Source organism: Uranotaenia lowii, chromosome 3 (assembly GCF_029784155.1).
Source record: "Uranotaenia lowii strain MFRU-FL chromosome 3, ASM2978415v1, whole genome shotgun sequence".
In the NCBI taxonomy this organism is placed as follows: domain Eukaryota; kingdom Metazoa; phylum Arthropoda; class Insecta; order Diptera; family Culicidae; genus Uranotaenia; species Uranotaenia lowii.
In genome coordinates, this window is record NC_073693.1 from 165,900,873 (window position 1) to 165,928,689 (window position 27,817).

The 27,817-nt window shown below is 36.8% G+C and overlaps 1 protein-coding gene across 5 annotated transcripts in view; it reads left to right on the plus strand.

Moving 5' to 3' along the window:
• The window catches only part of LOC129758243 (protein qui-1), a 457,546-nt gene that overhangs the window by 364,536 nt on the left and 65,193 nt on the right, over window positions 1-27,817 (plus strand). For all 5 annotated transcript variants that reach the window (XR_008739925.1, XM_055755711.1, XM_055755712.1 and 2 more), the window contains one exon: window positions 10,767-10,884. Coding sequence is in view for 4 of the 5 variants with exons in the window: in XM_055755711.1 (XP_055611686.1) it covers window positions 10,767-10,884 (118 nt within the window). In the remaining variant the exon portion in view is untranslated. The remainder of the gene's footprint in view (window positions 1-10,766; window positions 10,885-27,817) is intronic.

Genomic DNA, 27,817 nt, shown 5'->3' on the forward strand with positions numbered 1-27,817 from the left:
TATTTTGCTAGGTGAATGAGAAAATGGTAAAATCTACCTTTTTGCTAGGTGAATTGAAAAAGGTAAAATTTACCTTTTTGCTAGGTGAATGAAAAAAAGGTAAAATTTACCTCGAAAGAGGGGTGGAAAAAATTCACCTCGCAAAAAGGTAAATTTTACCTTTTTTTTTATTTTCCGTGTACAATATGCGATAAATTGCAATATGCGAATCTTTTCTTTCAAATAGTCATTTCTGTAAACTCGAGCCAGGTAAATCAGCCTACCTTCTTCAAGCAGTGGGGGACAAAATTGGAAAAGAATATACAGGGTGACAAAAAAGTCCTGTCACACTTTTTTTTTGGGGTCACCTGTAGCCTATACGTTGCATCTCTCTGGTGCCATCTATATGTCAAATGAAAGAGCTAACTTTGCTGCCCATAGTGGCAGAGTTTCGTTTCCGTGCAGTTTGTGTACATTAAGTTGTGAGTGGCAGAGTTGAGAGCAGCTGTTTTCGCTGAATATGTGAGAGGGTATAAACCCGGACACATATTCAACATATTCAAACACCTAAAACGGCTCGTAATCAACCGGAAATTCATGTACCAGACCATAAATCGATACCCAGAGACCAGAGGTACCGAGGACAAGACACTATCTGGACGACCAAGGTCTATGAGAACTCCAAGGTTGAAAAAGATTGTACGAGACCGGACGTGCGCGCCGCTTGCGACGACTTTCCGAGACGTCTGAAGCTGGTTCGATCAGAGAAAGGTGGTGTAATTCCGAGATATCTTCTGTGAAGGATCTTGATGAGTTACTGAACAAAGCTATGAAAGTTAGATTCTGATTTTCTTCTTATTTTTTGAAATATTGAGATTTTTCTGTGTGACCGGACTTTTTTGTCACCCTGTATACGATCTTTGAATTGCAATTCGGAACTCCAGCTGCAGCTCTCATTTCAAAGTTGTTGGTTTTGAACTATGATGAGGTGTGATTTAAAAAAATGCTTACAAAAATCTAAATTTGAATAAATTTTTACAAATTACATTTATTTTTGGAAGGTGTAGCAAAGCAAACCGAGTCAGCTAGTATTTATATAAAAAAAACTTGGTGATTGTTCGAAAAATATTTTTACACCAATAGTATTGAAATACGATGAGTAAACTCGATTACGTTACATAAAATTTCAAATTATATCAGTGCTGTGATATACAAATGTTGCATCTAACTCCGCTGTTGCATGATGCCCCTTTTTACTGTTATTCTTTTTCTTGCAAAAGTACAGCTGAATTTACAATTTTTTGAATAATTTGAATCAACATATTGGCACTCTTTTTGAGCACAAACACAAAACTATTCGATTGAACAAGGAATCAAATACTTCCTCGTATACTTCGAAGCGGAAGAAATCCTTTTAGGCTATCCCATTCAATACGAAGCATAATACCTGTTGAATCGCCAAGTAAGCAAAAAGAGAACACCCAACCTGCACCTTTCTTCTCGGAGGGAAAAAGAAGTGTAGGTTGTTCGGCTTCAAGTATCTACTCTGCTGGCCAACTGATAGAAAATCTAGCCTCGAGCTACAACTCTATTCGAAGAAATCTTGTTTTTTTTTGCACTTTTTCTAGGTTTATCCTTCTATTCGTTTGTGATTTTTTTTTACTCTAGCCGTTTCACTAGACTGAATATCCTTCAGAAGCGTAGCAGCAGAAAGAAGCAACAAACGACCCAAACCAACATCCAAATCGACAGACTGTTATTCTTCTCAGGTCTTATCACTTTGTAATCGCATTTAGGTAATCTTTAATTTGGTGCCTCGGGGTTGTTCGAAAGAAGAAGAAAACACTACCTAAATAGAAAGATATGGAAGACCGGCAGCGATATTCGATAGGAAAAACGGAACATCAATATACCGGCACTCTAATAAGATTCCTTTGAGGTGGAACACAATGGCTGGAATACTTTATTATTTTTGGCTCAATGGAATCGAGATTATAAAATCGTGATAAGTTGGCAATATCATGGATTTTTTCTGATACCTACATAACTCACTTATTAATTATCTTTTGTTAACTTTGTTAACTAAAATTGAAAAAAAAAAATACAATTTTAAACTTGAACTTATGGCAATAAGCATTTGAAAGCCAAAAGGTATAGTTATGAAATCAAATGAAACGTATGAAGTCAAGAAATTCAAAGTCAACAAAATGGAGACCCGAGCGTGTGGTGAAAATGGTTTACAGCTTTGAAAACGGGTATGGATTTGTTCGATCCCAACAAGCTGCAGTATTGGAAATGCTCAAACTTAATTAAAAATGTCAATTGTACAACATTGTAAGTTTATGTTTGTTCCCAATTCAAATGTGGAGAAAAAAAGACAAATCATCCTGATATTAGTTTCTTTTTTTTCACAATCATGGCAAATGGTGACTCTAAATTTCTGTGATCCTGATTTATTTCTAGTAAATGATAGAAAATTTTATGTGGAACATTTCATCAGAACTTTTCAAGACACTAAAATCAATTACCTTCTTTGGTAAAAAAGCAATATTTTTGGAAGAAGAACAGAGAATCTGGCAGGGCTGCTACTTGACGTATTTCTTTCAATTTTGCACTTAAAAAACCTGAACACACCTAATTTTGTAGATGTGTGTGTGTGTGTAGAATGTTGCTCCTATTTTCATTTTGGAATTTACTATTCAGTTGCCAAAATGCCGTCCAAGGAAGAAGAGCAGCGTTTCAAAATTTTGCTCGCGCATCGCGAAAATCCGAGCTACTCGCACGCAAAGCTGGCAAAATCGCTAAAAGTTACCAAATCAACCGTTACAAATGTAATTAAAGTGTTTGGGGAACGTTTGTCGACAGCCAGGAAGTCTGGATCGGGGGGAATCGAAAACCGGAAGCCGCTGAGATGACAAAGACAGTTGCTGGTAGTTTCAAGCGAAACCCTAACCTCTCTCTCCGAAATGCCGCAAATAAGCTGGGTGTATCGTCTACAGCCAGCCGTGCATCGAGCCAAAAAACAAGCCGAAATATCGACTTACAAGAAGGTAGTGACTCCAAATCGCAATGATAAACAAAACACGATGGCCAAAGCGCGATCCCGGAGGCTGTACACAACGATGCTGACGAAGTTTGACTGCGTGGTAATGGACGACGGAACCTACGTCAAAGCCGACTACAAGCAGCTTCCGGGACAGGAGTTTTATACGGCAAAAGGAAGGGGAAAGGTAGCAGATATTTTCAAGCACATGAAACTGTCAAAGTTCGCGAAGAAATATCTGGTTTATAAAGCCATCTGCACCTGTGGCTTGAAAAGCAGCATTTTCATAGCTTCCGGGACTGTCAACCCAGAAATTTACGTGAATGAGTGTTTGAATAAACGTCTGCTGCCTTTCCTGAAGAAACACGGTTATTTCGTACTGTTTTGGCCGGATTTGGCATCTTGCCATTACGGTAAAAAGGCCATAGAGTGGTACGCCACCAACAACGTGCAGGTGGTTCCCAAGGACAAGAACCCTCCCAACACGCCAGAGCTCCGCCCAATTGAGAAATGCTGGGCTATTGTCAAGCGGAACCTAAAGAAGACCAAAAAACTGCTAAGGACGAGCAGCAGGTCAAGGCAAACTGGCTTTCTGCGGCGAAGAAGGTGGACAAGGTGGCTGTACACAATCTGATGGCAGGGGTTAAGCGTAAGGCCCGGCAATTCGGATTTGGAAAAGCGGAAGCCTAACTGAATATTTTTCCTGAATTTTATACTAATTAAACTTGAAAAAGAAATTTGATTTGTTTTTTTAAATAAACGATTTCATCGATTTACACGCGTTTTTTCTTAACCAAATTTTGACCGTATCACCCTTTATTATCTCGCTTCTCCTACCGCTTTGCCTTTTTCAGCAAAGTTATGGCCAGAGGGTTTTCCAGTAATCTCTACTTACTGGAATTTCATTTGTATCACGTGAGAACAAAATGTTCAAGAAAAACAAAAAAAAGTGACATTCTCCGAAATATTTTTCGCGTTTTTCCATACAAATTTTCAAATTAACACTAGAAAGACCGCACCATTAAAAATGTCTTTTTTGTCCCTTTGTTTGTTGAATATCTTTTAAATACTTCATTTTAAAAAATCGCAAAAAATACGATTTTTCATGCATTTTGAATCTCTACACACCTGTTTTTTTTTATTTCTCTGGCTCTTTTAATAAGCGAAATAAATTTCCCCATGGACACTCGGACCGTGACCAGTCAAATTGACTGGTAAAATTCGCAACCCTATAACTCAAACAAGATATTTTTTTCGCTTTTTTTAGTTTTATTCGCAATCTTCATTCAAAACAATGATCCCTAGATTTATTTATGGTGGGCAGAAGTGTGTCACTCGTTATAAAATTATTAATTTTCGAAGCGAAGTCTTGAAGATTTGTGGAAAAAAAAATCTTGGATTGACCGCTGTGTGGCGCTTTAAGCACTTGATTCCCAATTTTATTGGTCTGGTTTGTTGCTCAACTGTAATCAAACTTTATGTCGAAATTTCTTCGAATTTTGTGAAAGTTTTGTTAGATTTGATACATGCCCTTTGAGTAATTTGAGTAATATTAGGTTATAATTTTCTTTTATACTAAACTAGTATGAGAAAAATAGTCATGAATTTTGTATTCAGTTATTCATATTTGAAAACATTAGTTATGAAACTGAATAATTTAAATGATATTTCAACATGGGTGCACGGAATGGCTGCTAATCTCCCGAAGTATATTATATAGAGTAAAATAGTTCTCAACTTTCTTTAGAATTCAAAATATTTTGAGTGAGATGTTGGGAATCGAGAATATTTAAATCATTTTAAATGTCATTTGATATACATGAAGATAAACAGTAAATACTAGAAAAAATACTTAAAAAATGGGATGAGATCGCAGCAACCTACCGTTGTGAAATGACGTTTTTTAATAAGCTTATGGAAATTTGCCGAAAATTTAAAACTTGTCCTCGATTAAGTTTTAAATGAGTGGGTGTGGTGGACCAAATTTAAGAATAGTAAGAGGATCACTAGTGACAAGATTGAAACCTCTTGGCTTGGTTCTGATGGTGATGGTGGTACGGCAGTTTGAAATGAGATGTTATCGGGATCGAGGTATGGCGATGGAACCAGCACTTACTTACATTCAGATATTAAAAAGATAATTAACGAAATCAGTTATACTTTAGTTTTACTGTTCTCAATTGGATTTTTTATCATGCGATTAAAAGAATTTGTTTTTAATGATTTGGATTAGCTGGACCAAAAATAAATTAGATTCTTCTAGTGATGATTAATTGTAAAAACAAAATACAGGCAATTCGCCTCTTCATTTATTCTCCAGTGATGTTTTAAAAAATCATTAAAAAAATAATTTATTGTTCCAAGATAAACATTTTATCAGTTATTCAGTTTTATTTGTTGAATATTGAACTTCTGGTAGCATTTTTAAATTTTGATAATTGCAACGATTTAAAAAGAAAACATCATGTTTTTAAGCTTTTATACAAAAATTAGAAGAGAAAGGCTTTGCAATCTCATTCTCTTCATATACAATCATTCGAGGTTTAGACAGGGATGAGTTCAAATTTTGAATTATAGAATTTTGAATTAATGGTTACTTTTAAAGTTTTGTTTTTTTTACGCAGTTGAACATTGTCAAAAAACAAGTTTTAAAATAATTGGTAAAATTAAAAATCAATTTCTACCATGAGAAATGATTTTTTTTTATAAAAATAAGAAACTTGAATATAAATTCGCAGACGTATACACGGTTTCTATAGCTGGGGATACTGACTTATCATTTTTTTTCAGAGTTTCATTTTTTTTAAAGGGAGAGCATGAGTTTTGTGTATTGAGAATAAATTGCTAATCCCAAGCTGCATTCTTTTGGCCCTTGCACAAAAATGATGGTCTCGAGCAATCACGGAGTAGAAACCATTGGCGATGTGGAACTAGTTCTACTTAAGCAAAAATGGCTCGAAATGTACCGTCAACCGGGGCAACATGCAACAATTTTCAACTTCAATGGCGAAGAAAAGAGTGTTAATCTGCTGCATACATTTAGGGGTAAGAAACACTACAAAATATTCTATTATCTTAAATCATGTAAATCAATCTTAGGATGGATGAAATTTTAATGTTAACAAACGCATAATGCAAAACAATCATATCCCAGCACATGGAAACACGATTTATGAGATTTAGTTCTGATTTGCATTTTGTTGCATTTTGCCCCAGACGGCTAACTGAATTATAAAATATTTATTTAAAAAAATTAAATGTTAGTCCGTAAAATATTTATATACCATCATTCAATTACCATACCACCATACCATTCAATTACCATCTTATCAGATAAATATACGATTGAAAATACCCGTATAATAATAACAAATAAGTTAATATATAATTTCAAGATATGATAGAAACTTTTTTATCCAGAAATAGATAAAACGGAGCTATAAATAAAAATTGTTGATTTAAAATTCATGTTGAGACACGGTTTAGAGTTTGGTATAGTGTTTATTTTATTTTCATAGTAATCCGTCTCACAATATAACTTGGCGAACATAATTCCTAAAATTCAACCGTTCTTAATTTTTTTTTCTATAAGTAGAGCAATTCACCATGGGTGCACGGTTTCACTGACATTCATCCAAAATAAACTTTTTTGCATGCTAAAGACAAATAATAACGGCATTTATAGATTCCAAAGAAAATTTGTGTTATATACATGGTTCTTTACTATGGGTGTACGGATTCACTGCATTCTAAGTTTGGTATAGTTAAGATTAGTCAAAATACTTTTTCAAAAAAATGCAATATTCGATGAAAATGTGGTAAATCCGTGCACCCATAGTGAAAAACCATGTATATATCACAAATTTTCTCTGGAATCTATAAATGCCGTTATTATTTATCTTTAGCATGCAACAAAATTGATTTTGGATGAATGGCAGTGAATCCGTGCACACATGGTACATTGCTCTACTTATAGAAAAATTATGATATCAATGTATAATATCATGTATGATTTACAAGCAACATGTTGATAAAACTTCAGAGCGGTGGGTGCTAGAAAATATCTACCACGACACAACTGAAGTGAAACCTTGCACCCATGGTCAAAACCCACAATTATTTAACATAACTTTCTAGAAGGATTGATAATGTATTGTGGCCCCTCAAACTAAAACCCGGCCACTATAAGACTTCTTCCGTGACGCGAAACTCAAAAACTTCGCCGAATCTCCCGAATAATAATCAATTGTATAATCAAACCGCCGACTTCGACCGTTCACTTACCCGGTTAAGGTTTGACTAATCCTCCTCTTGATCTTCTCCTTTCTTCCTTCCTTTCCTTTTTCTTCTTTAACTTCTTTAACGACTTAGGGTGGTTCGTTTAAGTGTTTGAATTTTTTGATAATTATTTGAAATATTCAATTTATGATATACACGCAATTGTCAACTATGCCAAAATGAGGTGATTCCGTGCACTCATGATGAAAAAATATTTCCATTTTATAACAAAAATATTATCGAGTAAGTCAAACAATAATATCAAAAGAAAAAAAGTTAAAAATATTATATTATGAAAAATTACCCCTTTACTAGTCATTTTGACTGGTCACGGTGCGAATAGGTATATTCAATTGGCCGGTCCTTCTAGTATTTAATTTTGGACAAAGCTTAGAAAAAATCATTCATTCCACCGTAGAATTCGTAAGATTTTTGATGAGAAAAAAATATTTCAAAAACACAACTTCCGAAAATATATTTTTTTATCAAAAAATTATGAAGAATCGATGAATTATTTATTGTAGGGTAAGCATTCCAGATTTCCCAGATTTTTTGGACATGTCCAGGTTTACAAAGTAAAGTGGACTGATAAAGCAATCAACAGTTGTCAGAAAATTGTTAAAAAAAAACTATTTTGCGAAGTCTATTGTCCAAATTGCGATTTACATTTCAAAGAAACTGAAAATTCAAATAGTGATCAGTTTTCTTAATAAGGTGTCGGTACCCAAGCTTTATCTAAATTATTGTTATCGGTAGCTTTAAAAACGGTACGAAATCTACTGACGTGTTCGATGAAAAAGAAAAACTCAAAGGTTTTTTCTCACTTTCTTCTTGAATTTTCTTTGAATGATCCAGTGATTGAAATCCTCACCAATTTTCTCATCAGAGGCATTCAAAATACACACTTTGAGGCCTCGCATAGCTATACAGGAGACGATACATATACATTCATTCAAACCTCCCCCCATGAGGAGGATCTGCTCTGAGAGACACTATCCGTTTGCTGCCCGAACCAACTCTCTCAACGTTCGGTTGCTACATGATGCATGAAGAAGACGAGGCACACATACTCATTTAGGGGAGATGAGGGCATAACGAGCACCCGAGGCATAATGAGAACTACGCTTTTCTACGAAAGTGCGTATTTTTTTAAATAAATTTTCATGAGGATTTGTTTCGTACTTCCTATAGTATTAATTTTTCACAAAAAAGGAATCTCCTTATCATCTTTACAGAGATATTTAAAAAAACTAGCTTGGTTCTCAAGTTACGAAAATATTATAATTTTTGAGCACCACGAAATAAGCTCTTATGATCTTAAAATAACCTTGATCTATAATGTACGCACTGCAACATGATGTACACATTGTTTCTCAATTTTTACCATCAACAAATTTTTGATTTTTCACTTTTATCAATTTTAAAACACGTTTTTACTTAAATTTGTTGACTAGAGGCATATAGAGCACCATATTATCGAGGCATAATGAGCATTTTCTGCCGTAGAATCTAGCAGCGAATTAAAATTGATTTATAGCGCCACACCTTGGCTAGTTTTCATCCGACAATTTAGCCTATTGGTAAGGTGTCGGAGAGGTAATCAAAAGACTAGAGTTAGATTTCTGTTCGAGGTGATTTTTTTCCATTCACAATTCATGATCGATTTTTTTTTATTGTTACATTATACGGCTAGTAGCATCATCCTCCGAACAAAGCACTTAATGTATGAGCGTGCGTGAATTGTTTGTATTCTACAAACAGACCTAGATTATTTTGTTATTGCTTTGTTTGATGAATCTACGACTTACCTGACTTCATCGAATTGAATTCGCTGCTAGATTCCCCGGCAAAAACGCACATCTTGCTTTGATTAATGGTGCTCATACTGCCTCAGGGGGGGTTCTCATTATGCCTCCACAGTGGCTGGTTTTCAGCTTTTTGCAAAAAATTTTAAAATGCATTTTTTAACGTTTTCATCTAGTTTTTCACGTTTCAGCCCGTTAGGGAATAGGCTTTTCAAGTATCTGAACACGAAACAATAATGTAACCTCCATATTATAGCTATTTTCTATGGTTAAATAACCGTTTTCCTTAAGGTGGCCATTATGCCCCCATCTCCCCTACGTTGTTGAATTTGAATAACTCCAGCCTCTTCAACCTCGCCGCAAAGGTTGAGGCAACAACAAAAACAACCGAACTTATTGCGTTGCACGGCCCGCAACGTATAGTGCAAAGAGGGGGGAGGAAAAAGAAACGAAAAAACTAGCTGCCTGCGTGCGGTTGCTGTGCAATAATAGCAATAGCAGAAAAACGTCGGGTATTCGATCCAGGCACAAACGAGGAGACTCGGGTTTGCTCTGCCTTTTGAATTCGGTTCCCTCAAGAATGTAACAGGAGATGAGTGAGAGCCATTCGTTTGGTTTTTTGGATTCGCTGCCTCGAATGTATACTGCTTCTTGAAGGCGGGCCATGTGAGAGCGTATGCATCATCGGTTTTGTCGTTTTCGCTGCCTCAAAGCAACCTTTGTTTCCGAGTGAAGCAGTGAGCGAGAGAAGGTTGATCAATTCATGCTCAGCAAAATTCAATCACTGGAATGATCACTGGATTCTGGTTAGATTTTGCATTGGAAAATTCGAAATCAAATGTCTATATTCTATTTGAAAAAAAAAAAAATCCTAATTTGTCTATATTCTATTTTGGAAAAAAAGTCTTAATTTGATTAGCCTGCGGGAAAAGTTCTGCAATATTTATTTTAGTGGGGGGGAGGGGTAGGAGGGTGTGACTTATATTACTGTGAAATTACTTACAAATATTTAAAAAAAATTCCTGTTGATTTCAAAAAACATTCTTACCCTATCATAAAATTGCATTTTTATATTTGCACACTTTTTTCAGTCATGTATTGATCTATTATTTTTACCACAGAAGCAAAACTTTCACAAAATCATGATATTTTTCACAAATTCATCAGGAAAAACCAATTGGAATCTGGTTGGAACTTTTTCATGAGTAGGCATCACGAAGAATCCGACTTTTTCAATTCGGTTTTAACATAAATTTCTATGTTACTTTTAATTTGTCGGCCTTAGCAGTGAAAAGTGGTGTCCTTTTTAGTAGGGATAGGGATGTTAATTATGTTCAGTTAGCCTTGTTTTATTGGTTTTATTCCAAATTTATTTGCATACGTATTTTAAAGTGAAATGATATAAAAAAAAACTTCAAAGTTTGGTATTTATATTTCATGCACTATCTAATTTTAAAAAAAAGTGAAATTTCATTAGATTAGCCAGCAAGCTTAAATCCGCTTTCTGCATAGCTTTAATACGGGTCCTGAATTATTACTCGGACAGATAGTGCTGCTAATGGTTTTCCCCCACCAGTAGGACCACCGACTAAATGCCAAGAGAAATTAATCGTACCCAACTTTAATCTCCACTCTCTACTCTCTTTCAAATTTTCTTGCAGGCCACAGCGGTCCGGTTACGTATATGAAAGTGCAATCCCAGTACCTGCTCACAGCATCCGACGACACTTCCGTTATCGTGTGGGACATGCAGACCCTGGCCATGAAGCTGAGACTATGGTAATGTAACTTTCTCGGTTTAGCTTAACTATGTAGTAGCAGTGCTTTAAGGCAGCCCGAAGTGTTAACTTTTGCAGTTACTGTTGGAAGGATGCTTTTGTTGACTGGAATATGAATGAGCGGAACAAGAAGCTTCCAATGCATTTTAAAAGTTAAACACAAAGCTATAAGCAGTTGATACAGCATTTAAAACTAACAATTAAGTCATCAAAACGGTAAACGAACTGACGTGACTTGTGCCCATTGCTTATTGTTTCGCGATAAATTAGCTCAAATCATGATAGCAGCACAAGCACTTTGAATTAACAGTTTACCTTAATTGGGATAACCCATTTCAGCCACTCACTCGATAGATTTGTAACGACTGTGGTAGAGACAAGACTTGTTGAAACAAAATGTCTACTCCGGATACCGCCCAATTAAACACGCCAAAACATCGCATTGTAAACCAGTGCAGTGAGCATATTGCATCCGACAACAGGAAGCAATATGTCCGATGGCCACCCCCAAACCCACAACACAGCCCACCGCAGGGCACTTCACTTCACTTCACTGGTTCACTGATGGGACAAGAGGGTGGTATTCGGTGCACATGCCTCTTGTCTTGCTTTCTATCTGTCCAATTGTGTTTTGTGTTTCCCAGTGAAAGTTCAGCTCGCTTTCACGAGGATGCACGTTATTATCGTCATCACATGCAATGAGACTCCCTATCGTGCACAGAAAAGTGCACTACGTTTGCATTTTACGGAAATGGAGAGCTTCTGTTGCTGCCTCGACTGCTGAATTGGTATAGATTGGGTACGGGTAGGAATTACGTCATGAAAATGACATTTTTTATTTCCACCGTTGAAGTTTTTTCTGTTATACAGGCGAATGTTTTTGGTGGCTCCAGAGAGCAACGGAAAAATAGATAGGTACCTTCTCGGGTACACCATGTGTTAGCGGTAGATGTTCGGGGCTTGATCCGTTGTTGTACACATTCTACATATCCACTGGTAATCGACGATTGTCGACAAATTTACAACTGACAAATCGTGCGAGAGATCATGTTAAGCCGAGCATGATTGATTATCAGATCAGCAAGACAAAGTAGTGCCACAAGTTTCTTGCACTGGACAGCGTGCATATTTTCTGCGGGGAAAATTCACTATGTTAATAAAAGAATCTGCTGATTATAAATAAGCCAACATGTTTTTGTTACTCCACGAACAAATCTTATTTCAAAACAACCTTCCACATTTTTTTCTCAAATCAACGTTGTTTGCCGAACGGAACGTTTAATTTTCCATTCAAAAATAAATGCACTCATCAGTCAAACAAAACTTCATCGATCGTCAACATAAATTTGTGTGTGTGTGTGTGTGTGTGTGTGTGTGTGTGTGTGTGTGTGTGTGTGTGTGTGTGTGTGTGTGTGTGTGTGTGTGTGTGTGTGTGTGTGTGTGTGTGTGTGTGTGTGTGTGTGTGTGTGTGTGTGTGTGTGTGTGTGTGTGTGTGTGTGTGTGTGTGTGTGTGTGTGTGTGTGTGTGTGTGTGTGCGTGTGTGTGTGTGTGTGTGTGTGTGTGTGTGTGTGTGTGTGCGTGTGTGTGCGTGTGTGTGTGTGTGTGTGGGTGTGTGTGTGTGTGTGTGTGTGTGTGTGTGTGTGTGTGTGTGTGTGTGTGTGTGTGTGTGCGCGTGTGTGTGCGTGTGTGTGTGTGTGTGTGTGTGTGTGTGTGTGTGTGTGTGTGTGTGTGTGTGTGTGTGTGTGTGTGTGTGTGTGTGTGTGTGTGTGTGTGTGTGTGTGTGTGTGTGTGTGTGTGTGTGTGTGTGTGTGTGTGTGTGTGTGTGTGTGTGTGTGTGTGTGTGTGTGTGTGTGTGTGTGTGTGTGTGTGTGTGTGTGTGTGTGTTTGGATGTGATATCGTCTCTGCTGTCACAATTTTTTCCGGCGCGCTGTTGCCCATCTCTGCTGCTGCACATGTGTCAAGTTCGAGTTTCTCTTAACAAATGAAACAAACCGTCAGTCGACTCCTTCTTTAATAACTTTCGTTGGCTGCAAAAAACAAAAAACATCAAGGGGCGGGGTGTCCAAGTTTTTTTTTTCATTTTCGAATAGCCAATCAACGTTAAGCAGGCTTGGTATGTCTTTTAAGAAAAGTGTCTTTGAAAGAGGCGTTTTTCGTGACACGAGATCCGTTCGCGGATTTCAATTTACCCCCCTATAGTGTTGCCGTAAGACGTAATTCTACGTCAAAAACCTTCAATCAGTGTTGTTTGGTAAACGGAACATAAAATTTTCCATTCAATATATTCCTATCTACCAGTGAAAGTTAATCAAAACTGAATCGGTTTTTAACATGAATTTCACTGATTATAAAGAAAACTGTAGATAAGAAAATAAAAGTGGCTCCAGCTATAAAATATGCAAGTTTGTGGGTGGATTGAAGACAATTTTTCAGTGAAACTTCCAACTGAAAATAGTGTGAATATATTTTTTTGTTTCATTGTTCATTATATTCATGGCACATAGAGGGGGCAGAGTTTTACAATATCCAATCTCTCACAAGAAGAACAGAAAGGTTTCGTATTAGGTTATCCAAATTCAAATAAATTAGGACGCCTCCGATTGTCAGATGAAAGACACACGAAAGTTGGTAATCTCATCAAAGTGGATGCATTTATTCTCTGGAGTCACTATGATAACTTCACTAACTTCTTCGAGTTGGCGAGGGAGCGTTCTAGTCTTTTTGATGCGAATGATTTTTTACGAATAGGCCCCAAGAATGAATTCAATCTGATTATTTGGTCACAATGACGGAAATGACTGTTGATTTAAACTTTTCATACAATTTCATAAAGTTTAAAGATACTAAAAGCTGGGAAATTTACTGACTGCAACTTTCTGTAACCCAAAATTGAGATAAGATTTAATGGAACAGAGAAACTTCACTTGTTATGTCGTAATCTTACATGTATCGAAATCAGGTACACTAGATATTACAAATCGTATTTTGTACAGAAGCGGAAATGGTAATGATGGAAAACTAATTTTCAATGCAAAACAACAGATTAAAAGTAAAATGGTCTGATTTATAACTAAATCTTTATTTCCAGATGAACTCAACATATGTTAGTAACATATGCATTAATACACAGAATAAAATGACTGTTTACCTAAAACTTTTATCAACAGAAATTTTAGTGTGAGCCCAAAACAACCAGAAAAGACCCTTGGAACTAAAGTTTCAGAAATTATCCAATTGATCAAAACATTTTTCAGTTAGTGCACTGTCAGTTAAAAGTTTGATAAATTTAACGAAAAAATAGAGCAGCTTGTTTTCTTTTCTAAACCATTGCTGGAGGTGTCATTTTTCGCAAACTTAAGCACTCTATTTTACGAAGAGAAATCACCGTGATTTTGTTTTTATGAAATTAACTTGCAGCTTTATCGGTGAAGGTTGAAGAGTTGAAATGAAATACGGATAGAAGATCAGAAGAAAATTCTAAGGTGGTGAAAAGAGCGGAGAGCATTTGGAATAGAAGCTTGACCACATACTAAATCCTTTGTCCCGCACCAATTAACTGTATTGAAGAAGTAGAACCCAATAGAGAAGGCACTACATTTTTCGATACAGTTAATTATGAATGGTTCAACCGCTCTTTGAGTGCACATGTGCTCTATTTTTGCGTTCAATTTATCAAACTTATAACTGACAGTGCACTAACTGTAAAATGTTTCCATCAATTGGATTGTTGAGTTGGATTGTTGAGTATATGAATCCATTCAAAAGAATATCAAATATCTATGGAGTCTTAACACGATCGTCGCCATGGGACCCATTTTCGTGTGACGGGTGTATTTTCTGGCAGGCCCCGTCACATCAAAAACGTGTGACGCTCTCTTACTCAAGTTAGTCGCTCAGTTAGGCCACACGTGAGCATAAACATCATTTTGGAAGCTGAAGGCACATTCTTTACAGAACTTTCCGTTTAAGAGATCAAATTCGAAAATGCAATGAATGCAAGAAGAAATTGAATTGCCAAAGCAGATTCAGAACTGAGGCAAATTTATGAATAGAAGGAATTATTTTAAATTTTAATTTTAAAAATTTCGATTTTGGACTTTATTCTTCAATCTGCCGTTTTGAATTGCTTGAAATTGCATCTATTTTTTCAATATTGTTTTTACTGGACATGCCGTTGATTTGAATCTGAATCCGAACGTCGAATGATAATCTAAAATAAAATAAATCCCCAAAACGATTAACCACTTACTTGAAGTGGCTCTAGATAAAAATAAATATTTATCTGGCTGTATAGAGAGAATTTACAATAATCAACCCTTGCTGCAAAAAAAACTTTTCAAAATGTAAATTAGCAAAGAATGAAGTGTGGTATAAGTTGTCAAATAAAAGATACATGATTATTTTCGTTGGGAACTTCGTACTTGAGAAATTATCATCAACCCAGACAACCATTTGGTGGGTATTTCGAATTTGCAATGCAAATATACGTGCAAATATACGTGTAATCATATCGTATATAATGTAGCAAAACCAGTATATACGTATCATTTTGGAGGCCATATAGGTACATTAGCAAACATATTCTTGATTTGGATTGTATTAAATTACGATTTGCACGACTTGTCATGCGCATCATTTACGACTACCCTGATTCTTTTGGAATATACTATGACAATTAACGTCATCATATAGATGATTGAGGTTGTAATATACGAAATTTTTCGTAACAATATGGAAAGTTTGACGATTTATTTGGTCGTCTTTTGCGACTTGAGTGCAGGGCTCTCATTTTCCGTCAATTGAATAAAAATAAGATTATAACTTTTTTGGTACTTTAAACCAATTGGTTTATTCATTCCCAAAAATAATAAAAAATAAGATTATTTCAAACAAATGTGTTTTTTGCTGTCAAATTTAAGTTTATATCGTACAAATTTATTATTTGCCTGATTGCTGATTTTTTTCAACGTTCACGAAGTAATTGTTAGTACCTGGACTTGATCCCCTGACGATACGATCTGCAGCTCATGATGGTTCCTCGACGCTATCTGGAATATACAAATTCAAGAGGATTTGCTTCAAAGGCATTAAACCAAAAGCAAATCGTATATTTCTATAACTAAAATCTTTCAAATCGTAGAACACGTCATCGATGATCTAAAAATAGATCAGCATTTTGAAGCCTCTTCAAATACGAGTCTAATCATCGATGTCGAATTACCATTAACGATTTTATTGAACTTATTTGTATTCTTTTACGATTGCCAGCAAATACGTATAACGAAAATCAGACATGCGAATTAATTTGCATAGGTATACGATTGCATGCACATTATTACAAATCCATGCAGTTATATACGATGTTATAGCATATATCTCTAAGTGGCAATCAAAGTTGAGTGCTTGTTTTCTTTCTGCTAAGATCTAACACCTGGTTGTTATGATATTATAAATCGTATTTCATGTTAAAAAAAATCTTTATTTCGAATAATTTTATGCATAGCACGACAAAATCTGTCAATCGTGGCTGATCATCGTCCCAGGCAACCATTTGGTGGGTATTTCGAATTTGCAACACAAATATACGTGCAAATATACGTGTAAACATATCGTATATAATGCAGCAAAACCAGTATATACGTATTATTTTGGAGTCCATATAGGTACATTGGCACACAATTTCTTGATTTGGATTGTATTGACGAAATAAAATCATGCCATGTATTCAAATACGATAAAGAATATGCATGGGCCGCACATTGTAGGTGCTGATATACGAAAATGAGTTTGAATAACATTCTATACGATATAATCTGTAAAATAAAATACGACTTCTGGTTGTCTGGGAAGCTAGCTCAATGTTGTTTCATGTTTTGAAAATACCATGTTTTAAATTAATGAAACCCGAAATTATATTCTACGTAGAGTCTAGAGTTTAATCTAGAGTTTTTGTACGTCTAGGTGGCCGAGTGATTAGCTTGGCGACACGGTAATCGCATGGACCACCTGAGGCATGGGTTCGATTAACATATCGGTTCTGGCTGTTAAATCTTAAGCTGAACACGTTTATACAGTCTGTAAAACCTAAAGCGGTTACGAAAGCGTATGTCTTTTCATTTCAAAAACATGTTTCGAAATGGCTCCAGAGAGTAAAAAAGAAAGTTACGGCCAATTTTCATAAAAATATTTTATTTGCTGAATTTGATCGTAAAATTGAATCCAAATAACTTAACGACGAGTCAATTCTAACATTTTTGGAATGTTCGAAACACTCATTGCGGGTCAAATTTGCAACGAAGAGGCAGATTTGATGAATACAATGCACAATGGTGCAGAACATCATTCTAGCTGTACGAAATTAATAGCGACTAGGGATGAAGAGATAGACATTTGATGTCTTCAGCAACATAGTTCAGTTTTACATGGAACATATTCTAGTATCATAATTTTTGCCGATTTTTGCTAACTTTTATGTTTTTCAAATTAGGGCTTTGATGTCCTCGACAAAGTTGTTCATCTGATCAAAATACATAAGTTTGTTGAATAAAGGGTGATACGGTCAAAATTTGGTCAAGGGAATACGCTTGTAAATCGGTGAAATCGTTTATTTAAAAAAATCAAATTAAATTTCTTTTTCAAGTTTAATTACTATAAAATTCAGGAAAAATATTCAGTTAGGCTTCCGCTTTTCCAAACCCGAATTGTCGGGCCTTACGCTTAACCCCTGCCATCAGATCAGCTACTTGTCCACCTGCTTCGCCGCAGAAAGCCAGTTTGCCTTGAATTGCTGCTCGTCCTTAGCAGTTTTTTTTTTTTGGTCTTCTTTAGGTTCCGCTTGACAAAAGCCCAGTATTTCTCAATTGGGCGGAGCTCTGGCGTGTTGGGAGGGTTCTTGTCCTTGGGAACCACCTGCACGTTGTTGGCGGCGTACCACTCCATGGCCTTTTTACCACGATGGCAAGATGCCAAATCCGGCCAAAACAGTACGGAACAACTGTGTTTTTTCCGGAAAGGCAGCAGACTTTTATTCAAACACTCTTTCACGTAAATTTCTTGGTTGACAGTCCCGGAAGCTATGCAAATGCTGCTTTTCATGCCACAGGTACAGATGGCTTGCAAAACCAGATATTTCTTCGCGAACTATGACAGTTTCATGTGCTTGAAAATATCTTCTAGCTTTCCCCTTCCTTTTGCCGTATAAAACTTCTGTCCCGGAAGCTGCTAGAAGTCGGCTTTGATGTAGGTTTTGTCGTCCATTACCAAGCAGTCAAACTTCGTCAGCATCGTTGTGTACAGCTTCCGGGATCGCGCTTTGGCCGTCGTATTTTGTTTATCATCGCGATTTGGAGTCACTAGCTTCTTGTAAGTCGATAGTCCGGCTCGTTTTTTGGCTCGATACACGGTTGTAGACGATACACCCAGCTTATTTGCGGCATCTCGGAGAGAGAGGTTAGGGTTTCGCTTGAAACTACCGGCAACTCTCTTTGTCGTCTCAGCGGCTTCCGGTTTTAGATTTTCCCCCGATCTAGACTTCCTGGCTGTCGACAAACGTTCCCCAAACACTTTAATTACATTTGTAACGGCTGATTTGGCAACTTTTAGCGATTTTGCCAGCTTTGCGTGCGAGTAGTCCGGATTTTCGGGATGCGCGAGCAAAATTTTGATACGCTGCTCTTCTTCCTTGGACGGCATTTTGACAACTGAAGATTGAATTCCAAAATCAAAATAGGAGCAACATTCTACACACACACACCTTCAAAATGCGGGGTGTTCAGGGTTTTCAAATGCTAAATTGAAAGAAATACGTCAAGTTGATATTGATCAAATTTTGACCGTATCACCCTTTATGTCAAGATTCTATCACATCACCTCTCAGGAGTTACAGTCAAAGTAAAACAAATCTCTTGAAAAAAAAGTTTTTTGAACCTGACACGTTGTAGATTGGTTAAAATTGTTCGCTGTCTTTGAAACAAAGACGTTTAGAAGTTGCTGAAGCCCTATAGAAAGCATTTAGTGTATTTTATTGACAATTTTGGAAGGCTCGTCCATCGAAAAGTGCACATTTTCGCAATACCCCCTTTTTTGTGGCTGTGTTTGATGATAAGCGGAACTATTTCCATTTGAAATTAGAGGGGAAATCGGTACAACAATACGGATTTGACGTTTGAGTTGAAGATTTGAATTTTCGTTCGTAGAGAGTTCTGGTGTGACCGCCAGATTTTCCGGAGACTCACAAACGGAAATCGGGCCTGACCGGGTTTCGATGTTTTTCCTGGTACCACCATCAGGCGTTATCTGGCTACCAAGATACTGGAAGCACTCCACTTTCTCAACTTATTGCCCAGCTACCACGAAATTGGAAGGATTTGCTGTGTTGATTTCCATCGACTTGGACTTTCCGACATTGACTTTGAGTCCTGCTGCCTTGGAGCTTTCGGTGAGCTCGTCGAGTTTGCTCTGCATGTCCGATTGTCTTTGGGCGAGCAAAACAATAGCGTCTGCTATTTTAAGGTCGTTTAGCTGCTCCATTGTCGAAGGAATCCACGGCAATCCTCGGCTTGGTCTACAGTCAATCGATCCAGTCAAGATCTCATCCATTACGATGAGAAAAAGCAGCGGTGATAAAATACATCCTTGTCTCACTCCAGCAGTTACCGGGATTGGTTCGGACAAGACACCGTGGTACAAGACTTTGCATCGATGAGATGGACTAGTTTCTCTGGGACCCCTCGTCGCCTTAGAGCCGCCCAGATGTTTTCATGGTCAAGTCGGTCGAATGCTTTTTCGAAATCAACGAACACCAGTAGAAGAGAGTCCTGGAATTCGTTGATGAGTTCCAGTATTATTCATAGCGTTGTGATGTTTGTTTGTTTATTTGTTTATTGTCCCAGTAGAGTAAGAATACAATATTCTTTTCATATACCACTTCCGACATACACATTTGTCATTCACATTCACTTATTTAATCCTATTCTATTTCATTCCCTATAACTAATCATCAAGGCCGGATTAAAGGGGGGGCAAAAGGGGCAATTGCCCCGGGCCCCCCGGCCCAGGGGGGCCCCCCGAGGGAAAAAAAAGATTTAACATTACTTCAATCACACTGCCTCAATTTCTTCAAACCTGTGAAAAAAATCAAAACTAGAAAATCGGAATAAATGCTTGAATATAACCACTTAAGGGGCCCCGTGAAATAATATCTAAAATAGTTTTTCGCTAACATAAGTAAAGGGGGCCACTAGAGTAAGCAGTGAAGGAGTTAAGAAGAATATGTGGCAAAACAGCTCAATTTTAATTTTTTTTTTTATTGAAACATGTCAGTTAGAATATTCTGTACAGAACAGGTAAAATAAAGAAAAACATCTCCTCATTTTCATAACTGCAAACGTCATGCACAATAATAATGTTTATTATTGAGCTAACTTTCGTAATAATGGTTATTGGCCTAAAATATCAGCTAATTTCGCAAAACTGACTGAATAGACTGACTGACTGACAGTGCTAAGAGAGAACAGAGAAACTTTATAATGCAAATTTCAGAATTTTACCCGGGCAGTATCCGGTTTAAAAACCGAGTATTTTTATAACTTTTTACTTTTCAATCATTATTATTGAATTTTCGGTTGGTTTCAAAACCAGGCTTGTAAGTGGTCACCATCGTTTGAATTTTTCCGGAGACAACCACCACACATCGTTCGTGACAATCGTGGAGAGCGCAATCGTTTGATCGGAGAGCAAAAAAATGTCAAATGAAATTTTGATCTTTGTTGTGGTTAGTCGTTTGACATTCATCCCTCTTGCGTAGATAATCGAGATAATCATTCCACATTGTTCGACCAACACATCCAAACATCACCCGGCGAATTTTTTTTTTCAACAGGAGGGAGTGAATAGAAAAGATTGCATTTGCTTATTGAGTCTGTAAGTTCTGCTGCGTGAAAGAGATAGGCGATGTCGTAAACTGTCGGGAATGATGGTCGTTTGACCATCAAATTATCCCTCTCGTGTACCAAGACACGAAATTTCGTTCGACAATCACACAAAGAAGAATGAATGTCGTTTCGTTTGATGGTAGTCGACTGTTCGGCAAGTTTTCGGTCGCATTCGTTTGATGGCACGAATAATGAAACTGATAAAAGCCGGTAGTGCGACTGTCAGAGAAAATGTCGATGGTTTACAAGTCTGTTAAAACTCTAAACCCTTTTCCCTCTCTATTTTTGAAAATGAAAAACTTAAAAAAACTTAAATTGGACCAATCGACAGTACAGAGTTTCTTTATTGAATTTCCATCCCAGTTTCTGTCTGAAACTTGAAATTTATATTGAAACATTTTCAACTGATTTAATCTGTATACTGAAGTAAATATCCTGAATTCAGCATATTATTTTCCAAATAATCATTCTCAACATATCATTGAAACGATCTCATAGTTGAGTTGCTAACATCATAGAGTGATTCTCTTAACATAAATATTTCTATGTTTCTAGTCCTATCTTTTTCCAGGTTCAATTCATTGAGATTTTCAAGTCTTGTGTTGTTTCTTTAGTTACAGAAGTTCAGTTTCATGGTTTTTCAGAAGTTTGAAAACTTGAGATCTATGATAAGGTACTAAACTCATTTGGATTCCTTATTTGACTGTTGTTAATGATAACTGATTCTGTGCGAAATTAACGTTTGGTGCAATTTCTGCTTCGGCTCTAATTGTAACTCTGGATCTTTTTTTTTTTTTAAATATAATTCATATTTTGTTTTTCAAACATGATTTGAAATTATGATTTAGATTTGAGACATTGAATGGTGGTTCTGAATATAATCTGATTTTAAGATTTGAATTCTTAAACTTTTATGTATGTATATCTATGGAATTTGAATTTAATAGTTTAATTTATTTTTTTTTGAATTTTGTATTCTATGTTTCAAATTTTCATGATGTTTCCCAATTGTCATTGGGTTAATATTTCTCGACGAAGCACAAACCAGACGATCAATGATGAAATGGAATCTATAAAATATCTATCCGATCATTTTTTCTAAATCACAGAATTTTAGTTGCTGTATTAATAAAATGAGAATTAAATTTTGCATTTTGCAGCTCAAATCTGAGCTTCATTTTTGAGAAATTTCCAAACTCTTCCGCAATGTTTGAACGTGATTAATTAACAGTTTTTATTTGAAGATACCAGAAACTATCTTCTACGCAGACAACATGGCAATTTGTCGACAGTATACTGAACACATCTCTAGTTCGCGTTTAAAATGTTTTGTTTTCTCTGGGATAGCACTTGAAAAAAAAAACGAATCATAGGGGCCCCCCGAGAAAAATTGCCCCGGGCCCCCCGATGGCTTAATCCGGCCCTGCTAATCATGCTCAAAGTATGAATCCAACGCGCCTGCTGATTCTGGTGCTGTTTCCAGTAGTTTTTTTTTTTTTTTTTTTTTTTTTTCCTTTCTTTTTTTTTTTTTCAAGTATTTTGTTTATTTTTCAAAAAGTTGAAATCTACAGTTGTGTTGAGTTCTTCTTTAAAACTTTTTCACAAATAATTATCTCATTACAATTACAACAATCCCTAAACAGTTCAGATGATTAATTCCATTAATTAACATTTTTCAATGTTCCTTGTCCTCTACATACATTTATTCAAGTTACATGTTTTTATTTAAATTTAAAAAAAACCTAATCTACATTGCAAGGCTCCAAACTACTGAGCCGAGAGAGAAAGGTTGTTAATGTTTTTTCTGTTGTATCGATTTCGATCTTGCTCTTGTAAGTGCACTTTGTGCCTCCAAAAAACTAGGCGAAGTTGGTACATTGATCAATCCAGAATCAGATTCAGTCGAAGTTTCGGATCCACTTCTGTTGTTCGTTTTCAATTCTTGTCTACCGCGTTTCGACCGCTCAAAATGTTTTTTCATCTCTTCCGTCGCTGCACCTTTTCCATGATGCTCTGCATCATCAGTAATATCCAGAACTTCCGATGGCTGCTCAGTTTTTTTACCGTTGCTGCTTCCTTCATCTCCAATAACCAGAATTGGCTCACTTTCCTCCGATATCTCTTCTTCATTTCCTGATACGAATGTTTCGTTCGATCCAGCCACGTGAATACCTTCTCCGGCACTAGCCGTTGCAAGCAACCTACTTGACCCAGCTGCCACGTCACTATATAGTAAAGCTTGACGAGCCAACCTTTTGTTCACCGTATTCCGATTAGGGCAGTTCACTTTTATGTGATCTACACTTCCACAGACAAAACACTTGTTCAAAAGACCTTCGTAGAACACTCGGGCTTGAAAATTCCGGACGTGCACTGTTGCAGGAATCTCAGTTTTTATCTCCATGTGAAGACCTCGCACACCCGTCCAAATTGGGAAACCTGTCTCGCTACCATACTTCTCCCTCACCATTCGTTGTATTGTTCCAAACTTAGCAAACACATCGGATATCTCCTTATCTGTTATCTCCGGCGGTAAATTAAAAATCCGAACGTATTTAAATACGATGGATGCTTCAGAAAACGTTACTGTCGTCGAGCTATTGTCGCTGTAGGTGAATTCCATGGTAGATGGTAACTGCGATAGCGTGTCTTTAAGAAGTTACTCAGTTTTGAATTTAAGATACACACAGTGCTCCCTGGGCTCCTTGTACATCGCTAGCAAATTTCCACACACCAAACTCATTTTCAGCTTCATGAACTGAAAAATTTCGAAGTCTGCTGGCTCACACTTTCCTGATCCAAAGTAGATTCTGAGCGAGTTGGTTCGCGCCTCCTCCATTTTGGATCCCATTGCCTCACCAATTCCCGACTGGATATATACTATTGTTTAAAACAAAAGCACTCTTTATCAGTAGCTAGGCTACTCAACGCCAAACAAAACTTAGCAGCAAAATAAAGGCGACCACTCGGCTCGAAGTCCAAACACAAACTTTCGATAGATGCGTTTCTGAGTTAAAGGGATAGTTCAGGCATTCTCTTTTAAAAATGGCTTCTGATTGTACACGCTTTACATTTGGGAGTAATAAGTTGTAGTTGACAACACCTCTCACAAAAAAAGAGTTTGCATACAAAGCAGTCCTATTAGGCACAACATAATTGCGCAAAGTATGATTCAATCAGCTGAACAGCAGCGTTCGAAAAATGAAATTGGTCCGCACATGATCGTCCGGATCGGAATCCAGCTTGTTGCCGTTGATTTTCTCCTGGATCCTGTTCAGGATCACTTTGCAGAGTACTTTGAGGGTTGTACAGATCAACGTTATGCCACGCCACTTACCACACTCTGTCAGGTCTCCTTTCTTCGGGACCTTTACAAGGATACCCTGCATCCAGTCGGCCGGGAATGTTGCAGTATCCCAAATGTCAGCGAAAAGACGGTGCAACATTTCTGCTGACAAGACAGGGTCGGCTTTCAGCATTTCAGCAGGGATGCAATCGATCCCAGGCGCTTTGTTGGATTTCATGTCTTTGATTTCCGATTCTATTTCATCCAGCGAGGGCGCTTCCGAGTTGACGCCATTAATGCGACTTACTGTTGGCGCTTCGAGCTGCGGGTTCTGCTGGCCATCGCTATTCGTGGCTCGGAAGAGTTGTTCGAAGTGCTCAGTCCATCGTTTGAGCTGATCTGTTCGATCGTTTAACCCTCATCCGCATTACATTTCATTACCCTAATCAGCACTTGTGGTGTCAATTTGACACCACAAGCTCAAATCGTTATAACTTTTGGCATGTTAAACCGATTTAAACAAAACTAACATCAAAAGAAACCTTGTAATGTCAGTAAAATATGTTTAGAATATTATATACAGCTAAGGTTACAAGTTTTCTCGTTATTCAGCATGAAAGAAAAAAATCCGAAAAAACATGCCTCACGAAAACTGCTGTAGTTCATATATTACACGTCCAAAAAAATATTTGTCTTATGCATATGAAAGCTTGAGTTAATCCCTACGTCATGAAGACAAGAAACATTTTTTTAAATTTTTTTTAATGAAATGGTCACAAAAAGTTCAAAAAAGTTGTCTAAAAAACCTACTTTTCATTCGATTGCTAGTAAATACTGTTTGAGCGATGCTACAGTTTTAGAAAAAATATGACAACAAACTTTATAAAAATTCTTACATTTTGCTGTCTTTAGATTTTTGATGCAACAAAAATTGAATTTACTGGAATTTTTCAAAGTTAACTACCATCAAGACGCCATTCACCGCCCAGACACCATTTACCGCCCAAAATCACCCTTTTGTGTGTATTTTGAAAAAACTGGGATGTTTTCTCCAAATATAAGACCTGTGTTCTGTGTCGGCATCATTGTTTGACCATTTCACTGAAAAAACATCACTCAATTATGCTAACTATAGCCAGAAATAAAATATTTGGTTTTTCGTTTCCGGTCAAATTATTGAATTCGACGCCTGTTAGCCAACTAAGCATTACTGTACTCCTAGGGCAAAGAGGGTTTTTGTTTACTAGATAGTACCTATTGGACCTAAAATCGACTTGAAACGATAGTTTTATTTTCGTAGAATAGATTTGCATCAAAAAATTTTCGATTTTTTCAATAGTTGTTGTTTTTTGAAGCGTTTAGTGATGGGCGGTAATTGGTGTATAAAAAAAAGTGTGGGTTCCTAATGACCGGTCACGCACAATTTCTTTGTTTTTAACGCATGTATTGTGTCAAATGTGTAAATTGTAAGAAGCATTTAGTTTGATTATGTTAGAAAATGATGTTTTATCGCTGAAAATAACCGGTTACTTGAGGTTGTTTGCCGGGAATCATCATTTTGTCAGTCAACGCACTTTGTTAAAATTTGTACTAAATTTGCGGAAAAAATTTCACAAAATGTATTCTCTAAAGAGCCAAAATATGGTTTTGACAGCTCGTTGTATGGAAAATACTAAAAAGAACAGTTTCCGTGTTGTTCAGATAGTTTTTCCTTAAGAAAACATTATCGATACCCGAAAAAGTCGAGTGGGCGGTAGTAGGGCCAGTTGAACACCCAAAAGTTTAGCTAATTATTTCGAAAAGCGTACATTTTTCGCATTCCACTAATTTTTTTATTTAAAGTAGAGCAGTTTTGGGATGTATTGGAAAAGAAAGCGAATAAAAATCTGCCGTCGTTTTTTTATTACACATGTTTGAAGTTGAAAAACCGCTTAACTGGGCGGTGAATGGCGTCTTGATGGTACTTTGCGCAATTTTTTTACAAATTGAAATTTCATCTCTTTTGTGGTCCACCGTCAGGTTGTACCCAGATTTTCAGTGCTTTCACTTTGTTTGGACCAATCAAAAGTATATTCATTGGAAAGCAAATTTAATCTACATTCTAGTGAGGTGCAACAATTTACGCTGTGAGATTTCACAAAAATATGAAAATTATAAACGTAAAATCATTCCTGAATTTCTAGAACTACAAGCAGCGCGTCCAGCAAAACGTGTTTGTTTGCTCTCCGAGTAGGTACGGTGGGTGGTGATTTGGGCAGAGAGCGAAACCGACAGACGAAATAATGATGTCGTATGTTTCTTGGTTGGAAATTTTCTATTGATAGTTGTTAACGTTTGCTTGTCACGAAAAGCAATCGAATGAAAAGTAGGTTTTTTAGACAACTTTTTTGAACTTTTTGTGACCATTTCATTAAAAAAAATTTGAAAAAATATTTGTTGTCTTCATGATGTAAGCATTAACTTCAGCTTTCATATGCATAAGGCAAATATTTTTTTTGACGTGTAACATAAGAACTACAGCAGTTTTCGTGAGGCATGTTTTTTCGGATTTTTTTTCTTTCATGCTGAATAACAAGAAAACTTGTAACTTTAGCTGTATATAATGTTCTAAACATATTTTACTGACATTACAAGGTTTCTATTGATATAAGTTTTATATGAAGTTCATAATAATTCAAACGACTTAAGTAGATTTTACTTTTGTGGTGTCAAAATGACACCCAAAGTCGGAATAGGGAGTTTTTTTGTCCAGGCTTCCAGGGTTCGTCCATAAAAAAAGTAAAGTATGCAATATTGAAGAACTTTTGAATTCATTCAGGGTCCCCGAAGAAATTTTTGTATTTTGAAGCTTCTGAAAAAAGTTACAAGCCTTCAAACTTGCAATGGTGTCAAAATGACACCCTAATGCGGATGAGGGTTAATAATTGACCTGCTCGGTCTTTCAGCGGCATTCTAGCATTAGTCCTTGCACCGCTAAAGCGGCGAGAAATGTCATAAAGTAATCGGATCGAATATCTCCACTAGCAGTGGCTCTTCCTCCCTGGAAAAAGACTAGGATAAAAGGGAAAATAAATCATTGGCCGAACGTCTTGATTTGTTTTGATGTTTTATTTTTATATTTTACACTGAAGGCCCATCATAAATTTAGGCACAGTGTCGATTCATGTCGCAATCAATGTTCGATCCCCCGCCCTAAGCGAAGGTACGAATGTGCTGCAATTTATGCAATCGAAATGACGATGGCAAAAGCAAATCGCATCTCCCGATGCGCATACAAATGTTTAATATTAGCAGCCATTTCCCTACATTTTGGGCCAACAAAAAAACGTTACAAAACAAACTCTGCACTTCTGTAAGCTCTGTTGCATGCGGCCCGACCCTTAAAAATATTGCACTTCTCGTGGCGCTCCTGTTGTTTTTGTTTTCGACAGAGACGATTTCCGCCGATGAGAGGTGTAAGAAGGAGGAAAAAATCATAAACTATTCGCTTAGAAGAGGTTTGTACCCAGAGGAGATGTTAAGCGATCGGAAAATTGGCAGTACACGGATGGTTGGGCACACAAGAAGCAGCAGTAGCAACGGACAGCCTTTGGAAAGCTTCCAGGAAACTGCACTTTAGACGAATTTGCATAAATGAAATTTGCATCAGAGTTCGCTTCTGTTCCTATGTAGTACAGTATTTACCTCAACAATAACAGCAACGAGAGTTTTCAAT